Source organism: Lygodium microphyllum, chromosome 3 (assembly GCF_053477565.2).
Source record: "Lygodium microphyllum isolate KBCC chromosome 3, Lygodium_microphyllum_v1.1.10, whole genome shotgun sequence".
Classification (NCBI taxonomy): Eukaryota; Viridiplantae; Streptophyta; class Polypodiopsida; order Schizaeales; family Lygodiaceae; genus Lygodium; species Lygodium microphyllum.
The window spans coordinates 125,069,673-125,078,318 of record NC_141137.1 but is presented as its reverse complement, the minus strand read 5'-3'; the positions used below and the strand labels follow the sequence as shown (position 1 = coordinate 125,078,318).

The 8,646-nt window shown below is 45.1% G+C and overlaps 1 protein-coding gene across 1 annotated transcript; it reads right to left on the bottom strand.

Annotated features, from left to right (window-relative positions):
* Positions 1-5,339: 5,339 nt before the first annotated feature.
* On the bottom strand, positions 5,340-7,743 carry LOC148038855 (uncharacterized). Its single transcript, XM_087675286.1, has 5 exons — positions 7,196-7,743; positions 6,275-6,467; positions 5,679-6,071; positions 5,574-5,629; positions 5,340-5,490 (listed from the first exon to the last, which is right to left on the bottom strand). Exons 1-5 carry the CDS (start codon positions 7,741-7,743, stop codon positions 5,340-5,342), a joined length of 1,341 nt encoding a protein of 446 aa, XP_087531412.1.
* Positions 7,744-8,646: the final 903 nt, after the last annotated feature.

Genomic DNA, 8,646 nt, shown 5'->3' with positions numbered 1-8,646 from the left:
TAGCGGGGATGTCATCAAGGCACGGTGGGAGGGGTGCAGACGGCTGCACGACCGGTTTGGCTCTTAGTTGCTTCCTGGTTTATTTGACTAACTTTCTCCGTCTTTCCCTAAGTGCGGCTTGTCTCTCCGCAGATGGCTGCACTTGTCTCTTCGTAGATGGATCAACTTGTTGTTTCTCTTGGACATGTGGCGAGGGGGGCTATGGGATCACCTCTTCTTTGAATCTCCTCATATCGAATTCAAGCTCAGCCTCCTCCCCCTGCCGGTCTTCTTGTTATGCTCTTTCTTCAAAGCCCATTGCGTCAAATTCCTAGGGGGTTAGGCCGGCTAGTAGCGTGTACTTTCGTTGCTCTTCTAGGCTCAGCCTAACCTCCGCAGGTTGGGGTGGCATCTACAGCCCTGCATGCAGAGCTCTGCGTGCGTGCGATGCTGAGTTTTTCTGTACCACCTCCAATGACTCCTTTTCCTCTAGGCGGGTGGTTTCCATTAGTGTGTTAATGAAGGCCTTTTGCTAGGCACTAAAGGCTGTTTGGGCGGCTTTCGCTTTACTCTCTGCGAGGATTTTTTATTTCTCCACCAAAGCGAGGCGCTGTGCTAGTGTCTTCACCCTTTTTTTGTTCTGCACTGCCCATTCCTTTGCTCTCTTGTTCATTTCTTCCATGCTCTCTCCCTGCTTCTGTACCAGGGTTACGAGCTTCTGCTCTTGGTCTTTCAATTCCCTGCTCATGTTCTCTTGCTCTTTCTTCTCCCCAAGTGTAGCTAATTGGTCATTGATCTCCTTTTGTTGTTGCTCCCTCTCCTGCTTTCTCTCCTCTTCTTTGGCATTCAATTCCTCCATCATTTGCTCAATGTTGGTAGTTTTTGCCTCCAATTTCCCATGTTGCATCAGGAGGAGCTTATACTCTCTCTGCATCTGCACCAATTTCTGACTTTCATCCTCTAGCTGCTGCTTGTAGCTCTCCTCCATGTCCTCCTTGGCCTTTAATTCCTATTTGAGATCGAAGATCTCTTGTTGCTGCATGGCGATTATGCGGGTCTTTTCGACCTGGAAAGCAGCTATCGACTCCTTTTCCGCCACCAACTCAGCCACCACTACCATCTTCTTTTCCTACTTAGCCTTCTCCAGTTGGGAGAGCAACTCAGCAACGTACTAGTCATAATTGGTTGGTGGCGTCACTGTTGTGTGGATTGGAGTGGTCGAGGCCTCCACTTTCTGATGTTTCTAGTCTTGTCTCGACTCAGCATCTGCAACTAGTCTCTTTTGCCCCATGCCATGGTCTCTGTGCTCTTTCCCTGGGCCATTTCTTTATTGATAAAATACTGCATCCATGCCACGAAGTTGGAGACCTCTACGCTGGTGGGGATGCTAGGGGTGAGGGTGGTAGATCCGGTGGGAGGCACCATGAGGGTAGGGATACGATGGATAAGGGCCTTGCCTTTGCCTTCAAGGACAGCGGGCGGTGTGATTTCTGGTACCTGCGTGCTGGAACCAAGCCCTTCTTCCCTCAGTGAGCTCCAAGCTCCCAGATCATCGGCCCTGCTCTGCTGCTCAATGGACCAGCGTATGGCTTCGGCCAAGTCCTGCTCCTCCTTCCTTCTCAGTTCCTCTTCAGCAACACTTCTTTGCCTTTCTTCTTCAGTTTTCTTATCCTCTTCCTGTTCTTTCCTTTTCCTCTTCTCGGCCTCCTTTTTCGACACCTTTTTAGCCTTGTTGACCTCTTCCTTTGCTTTTTCTTCTTCATGTTTCTTCTTCTTCCCCCTCCCCTCGGCCTCCTTTGAGGGATTCTCTTTTTGTCTTTTCCAAATCCTCTTTCTCCTTCTTGCGGCCTTCATCTGGCTTCTTTTTCTTTTGTGCCGTCTTCTTCTTGGGTCTCTTGGGTTGCTTTTTGCCCGATTGTTCTTCTTGTTCGTGCCCTTCCTTATCACTCTTGGTCCTGTCACTGGACCTCTCTTGGTCCTGGTGAGGGGGTGACCTATCAGGCGTTTCTCCTTCTCCTTCTTCTGCATCTTGTGTCTCCTTCACTGCCTCCTAGGATGAGCATAGACAAAATGCTTCCATAGGCAATGAACGAGACCTTGGACGAGGTCTTCTTCCTTTCCGTGGCCTTGGAAGCTGGGGACTCCCCTCCTGCTGGTTTACTTCCTAAACCTAGTGCTTTAGCCACCTGGTCAATGGTTTTGTGTACATTCCTCCTTAGCCACCACACCCTCTATGTTATGAATGGTTTGGAACTTGAGCTGGTTGTAGGCGCGACTTTCAAGAGTGATGCGGTATTGCGTTCTTTCCTCCTCTGTAAACGGAAGTCGGTGGGCATGGTCTTACTGCGACATCTTTTGTTCCTATCATAATCCCAAGTTTCCATTAGTACTTCCAAATTAATGATTCACTGGAAATATCATAATTAAAAAGAAAGACTCTATATGTTTATTGAATGAAAGCATTAAAATCCCATCCAATGTAGAATCCTCCCTTTAGACTTTAACTTTTTGCCCTTTATTTCAAAGTTCTCATTCCATTTTTCCTACCTCGCTCGTTGTTTACGTGTTTATGCATTTTGCTTGATTTTCCTTGCTTTTAATTTGATTCACCTCACCCCTCCCAGCTCGAGAAGAATCCTTCCTAGGATTGAAGGTTAGGAAGTCAAGGGCATTCTACAATGGGTCTAGGAGTTACCGGCGTAGGAACCAAGTGTAGAAATCGGGGTTGTACTCTAACTGAGCTTTGCGGTCTAGATAAAAAAGGTCGAGTACCCATATGTGTGACGTAAGTGAGAACATCTATTAGAAAGTCACCAGAAGCGATGCGGCTAGCAATATGTAGCTCTTCCTCAGTCAATAGGTGATCGAGATAAGGGTGTCCTTTGATGTGCTCTTCCAGGGGTCGGCCATGAAGAGTGGTTAACACTCTATACGAGGTTGGGGCGATGTAAGTGGGGTCATACTCTACTGTTTTGATTGCACGGCAGTGCTTACTGTTTGTCATGACTTGGCACCCTTCAACTTTAACCTGAGAGTGTACCAATGCCTCAAGAACGGGGATTCAGTATCAACCAGTTTTGATAATTCTGCAATTTCTTGGTCGGTGATGGAAAAAGTGGTTCATTGATCATATGACATGATGAGGCACTGTTTGAGGGCTTGCTCTCTTTAGAGATCTTGCTATTGAGCAATTCAGTAGCGGAGTTAGCTACTTTTACGAAGGCAAGTTCAAAAGTCTCCCAAGAACAAGGCATCGTACAAACTTCGGTTGCAAATGGTTCGGGCAACAAGCCTAAGTCCAAGTGGTCGTAGCTCAAAGCTAGCTCTCTAAAAGTGGCATCTAGTCGTCTAATGAAATCACCCACGTCATCCCTTGTATCTTCGGCTAGATCTAAGGCTAGTGTCAAAAATTAGTTTCGCTCATAGGAGGGTTTAAGATGTGCTCGTGGTTGGGGTTTGATATCACTAGAGCCTTTGACAATGAACAGTTGCGATTGCGGTTGTTCTTGAGATTGCGGTTGGACCTCCTGGATTAGGGTTGGGGAACTAGCAGCTACATCCGATGGATTGCTGCCTTCAAAATGGATCATTGTAGTCGGATTGGCTCTAGCGAGTGATGGCTCATGTGATAATGTCTGTCGTTTGGGCCGATAGGCTTGTTCGACTCTCTTGGGCATGCGCCCGGATGAGCTTGAAGGATGTGGGTCTGGAAATCACTATAGCTTATGGTTTTGAGGTTCTATGGGGCTTGGGGTGATCAAGCTTGAGGGCGGCGTATGAGTGGTGCCCTTGGTCGTGTGGGTTTTAGGGATCCATATCCAAGCATTCCCCTCATAGTAGCCTTGAATGTGCAAGAGGGCTTTAGGGACCCACCTTTACTTGATCATGCACCGATTTTTGTGACTGCGCCTTGGTGTCCTAGGTTTAGAGCTTCGAGTCTTATGAGGATGTGGGCGTCAACTCCTAGGCGGCGGTTGCGGCTGTTTAGGCTTCCATTGAAACCTAGGCTGTTGGGCCTTAGCTTTTGCTGCCATGAGCAGCAGTTCTTGAGAGTTGGTGGGTGGTGGCCTCTTGGGTGAAGTGGGCAATGGAAGCAACAGGAGACGAAGGCAAGAAGCAAAGCGTGCTGCTGAAGTTGTATTACTGAAGTTATAAAGAATACAAAAGATACACCTAATATAATGAAACCCTAACCTAACATGATGAAACCCTAACTGGGTGTCATACATGTACTAGGTGTCCCAACTGGAACTAGTACTAAGTGTACCATAGGTCCTAACTGATAATATCTAGGCCTACAAGGCACATACCAAGGAATGAGTGACACCTGCGGATAGCCCATAGAGTGGCCTACAAACCCCCCTCGATGGTATGGGCTGAAGTATCCTGGAAATGTCTCAAGATACCTAAAAGACTAAGTCATGGTTGCACAAATTCATCCAATGTGGATATAGCAACCTATGACTGTACAAAGAAGGCAGATCACGTAACAAAAGGGACCAAGTGTAAAACTTGTCGAAAAGCTTCAAACTTAGGCCACATAAGAGCCTTAGTGAATAGATCTACCAAGTTGTCGTCAGTGGGAACGTAAGACAACTTGATGTCACCATCTGACCATCTCTCTCTGACATAATGATAATGAACCTCAATGTGCTTTGTGCAAGCATGAAACACTGGATTTCATGCTATAGCCAAAGCACTCTGACTGTCAGTATGGATGACAGTAGGAGCTGTCTAACCAACCAGAAGATCTGCAAGTAATTTCCATAGCCAAACACACTCTACTGTAGCTGTGAAAGCTGCTCTGTACTCAGCTTCACAACTAGATGTGGCAACTGTAGCCTGCTTCTTGCTGAACCATGAGATGCATGAATAACCAAGCATAAAACAATTGCCACTGTGGGATCTACGTGTATCCTGGCAACTAGCCCAATCACTATCAGTGAACCCATGAATGATAAGTGAAGTATCAGCCCTGTAGAGAAGGCCCAAGTATTGCGTGCCTTTGATGTACCTGAAGACATGTTTCACTGCATGCCAATGGTGATGAGTGGGAATGTGCATGTATCTGCTCAACTGAGAAACCACATACTGCAAGTCTGGCCAAGTATGACATAGATAAAGCAAACAACCAACTGCGTGTTGATAGGAGGTAGCATCACATGGACCATTGCCATCTTCAGTAGAGAAATGAAAACTAGTCTCTAATGGGGTGGAGACATGCTTACAATCCTCCATCTGAAATCTACGTGAAGCTGCCCAATGTACTTCGATTGTGACATCACAATTCCCCCCTCAGATCGAGCAAATTGAATGCCTAAATAGTAGTGCAATTGGCCAAGACCAGTCATGGAAAAAGACTACTGTAATTCCCGCTTGAAATCTGCAATTTTCTCAGGATGTGGCCCAGTGAGAATCATATCATCCACATAGAGGATCAAAATCAGCAAATCTGCCCCCCTCTTGCGGATATATAAAGTCACTTCTGTAGGACTATTCTGAAAGCCAAGGCTGAGAAAATGAGTGTGTATCGTGTCATACCAAGCCCTAGGTGCTTGTTTCAATCCATGTAAGGCTTTCTTAAGACGACATACCTTGCATTCAGACCCTTCAACCTCAAAGCGTGGAGGTTGAGCAACATAGACTTCCTCTACCAAAAGACCATTGAGAAATGTTATCTTTATATCCAACTAATGTACCTCCCAATTATTATGGGCAGCCAGGGCAATAACACATCTAATGGTGGTGATGCGTGAAGTGGGGGCAAAGGTCTCTTCATAATCAATGCCCTCCTTCTGAGCATAGCCTTTGGCCACAAGATGGGCTTTGTACCTGTCAACTGAACCATCAGCTTTTCTTTTTACCTTGTATACCCACTTAGTCCCTACTACATGTTTGCCTACAAGCAAGTTACATAACTCCCATGTTTTGTTTGCATGAATGGAGTCCAATTCATCCTGCATGGCTTTCATCCACAATTCATTTGAGAAGGCATCTTTGTGACACATAGGCTCCTCATCAAATGCTATAGCAATCAATGCATGAGCAACCGAGTTTGCCAAATCTCTTTTGGCTGCAGCTCTCGTACTGGCCTGCAAAGGAGTATCTAACTTGTTGTCCTTCAAAGTTTCAAAGAGCCAACGAGGAGCTCTTTTAAACTATCTAATATCAGCCAATTCTTGCTCTATTTCCTCTTCCACAATGTCTTCAGTAGCACGTGGCATCTATGTCAAAACAGGTGGCTGTTCGGACTATGTAGTAGGCTGTAAATGAGCATTAGGTGGAGGAGCATAACCTGTGGTGCATCATCTAAGGCATCAAATCCAAGCAATGGCACAAGACTATCAAAAATATCTGAGACCCCAAGTGTAGACTGCACTTTGCAGTCCCGCAAGGGCATGGAAGATGTCTCATCAAAGATGACATCTCTACTGACAATTACCCTCTTGGTGGAAGGCTCATAAAGTTTATAACCCTTATTCTTTGTACTGTACCCCAAAAATATACATTTTATAGCCTTATCATCCAGCTTTGTCCGAGGGCACATGTGCATAGGCCAAACACCCAAAAGTACGCATGTGAGAAATGGTTGGCTTGTGTCCTTTCCAAGCCTCATAGGGTGTGATTGTTTTCAATGCTTTGGTGGGGTTCCTGTTGAGCACATAATTGGCACACATCACTGCATCCAGCCAAAACATATTGGGAAAATTCTTGCCCTTAAGCATACACCTCTGGCCATTTCCATAATTGTCCTATTCTTTCTCTTAGCAACTCCATTCTGTTGAGGAGTGTAAGGCACTGTGCACTCATGATGAATACCATTGGATTTCATGTAAGCATTAAATTCCTCTGACATATATTCACCACCTCTGTCTGATCTCAAGTGTGCAATCTTCAAGCCTGAATCATTTTCAGCCAAGGCAATGAAATCCTTGAAGCAGGTAAACACCTATGACTTGGACTTCAATGCAAAGATCCAAGTATACTTGGTAAAGTCATCAATGAATGTCACAAAATAATAGAAACCTCCAATTGAAGCAGCCCGCATAGGACCACACACATCACTGTGAATCAAGAATAGCTTGCGTGATGCCCCAACTCTACCATCCTTAGGTATGACAGAGTGGTGCATCTTGCCAAGCAAGCAAGCTTCACAGACATGCTTATGAGGAATCTACATCTGTGGCATATCTTCAACCATTTTAGGCAACCTTACCATAGCATTAAAGTTAAGATGCCCAAACCTCTCATGCCACAAGTATCAGGCAAAACATCTGCATCAACTGCATGAGCATCATGAGCTGAACTGGCATATGCATCCAAGCTGTACAAGCCCCCCTCTTGAAGAGTACCAGTCAATATAATAGCATTGGCATGACTCAAGTCATAGACTGCACACCTATGGCCATCAAAGACAATCCAAAATCCACATGTAGCTATGGCTGAAATAGAAATCAGATTTTTTCGTATGCCTGGTACATACAAAATATTCTCCAGAGTGACAAGACTTCCTATAACTGATGTAATAGCCACCTGCCCAATATCCTTAACCATATAAGATGCATTGTTGGCACATGTCATGGAACCCCCCTTTGGGGCATCAGTAAGAGAAGTAAACAAAGTTTTACAGGAGGTAATGTGCTTAGAAGCACCACTGTCAAAGAACCATGTAGAGGCTAAAACTGCCATATAAGCATGTGAACTTGTATCATGCACTGGAGGATTGTAATGGCATTGAACAATGAAGCCCCAATTCTGATCCATGGCATAATTAGCTTGCTCATTAGCATGCCCATGTGTATTTGCATCAGTGCCAAAAGTATATGTGACTGAAATTCCAGCTTCTTTCTTCTTCTTTTTTTATGGGACCTAAAACAGGCCAGCACTGGCTCATGCACTAGCCGGACCTCTATCATGCGCTCAACAACCCCACGGCCTCGCGGCCAGGAGCGTTGATGGCACATACATCATCTTCCTAAACATCTTGCATTTGTATCACGTCTCGTAGTCCAACTCTAACCCAATTAACACTCCTCAGAGGGAGTCCCAGCACATTACCAAATAGCACGAAATACAAACATAGGAGGTCCTCCCATGGCTGACTGCCACTACCTCACTGCAACTCTCCTACACCTTGGGGATTGGCCCCTCGATGCATGGCTAAACATATATAACATCACACATATTTCCACTCAAGGTACCAATTATTTCGTATCCAAGAATGTACCATTTTCCTCACTTTCTTTCCCCTAGGACCCACGTCTACCTATAGCTTGGGATATCCTGTCTCTCACTCAATGCGGGTTTCCTCTAGAAAGCAATTGCCATGCATCCAAGAGTTCCTGATACCTTTAAGTTTCTTTATGATTTATGCAAGTAGTGAATGCTCACGTACTCAAAAAATTAAGAAAATCAGCATTTGTGCACATGTGGAAAACATTTCTTTCAATGATTTTGACTATCGCTCGTATGCGGCGTTGCATGAACCTAGCACCGAGAAACCCTCGTGCTACTAGGTTCTTAATTTTTAATTATCGACCAACCTAAATGGTATGCATAAAAACCAGCAAGCTTTTCATCATTTCATTCAGCATTTAAACACCTTTTATACACTCTACCCCCTCACCCGTTTAGGTTGTGCATTATTGATCGGTTTAGGGTTTATTT

Excerpts from the sequence above, each read along its gene's own strand:
- LOC148038855 (XM_087675286.1), bottom strand. The coding sequence starts at position 7,743 with ATGGATCAGAATTGGGGCTTCATTGTTCAATGCCATTACAATCCTCCA. Across the intron at positions 5,630-5,678 it reads CTGCCCATAATAATTGGGAG|AGGAAGTCTATGTTGCTCAA; the intron begins GTACATTAGTTG and ends GTCTTTTGGTAG. Across the intron at positions 5,491-5,573 it reads TTGAAGGGTCTGAATGCAAG|CCTTGGCTTTCAGAATAGTC; the intron begins GTATGTCGTCTT and ends TCATTTTCTCAG.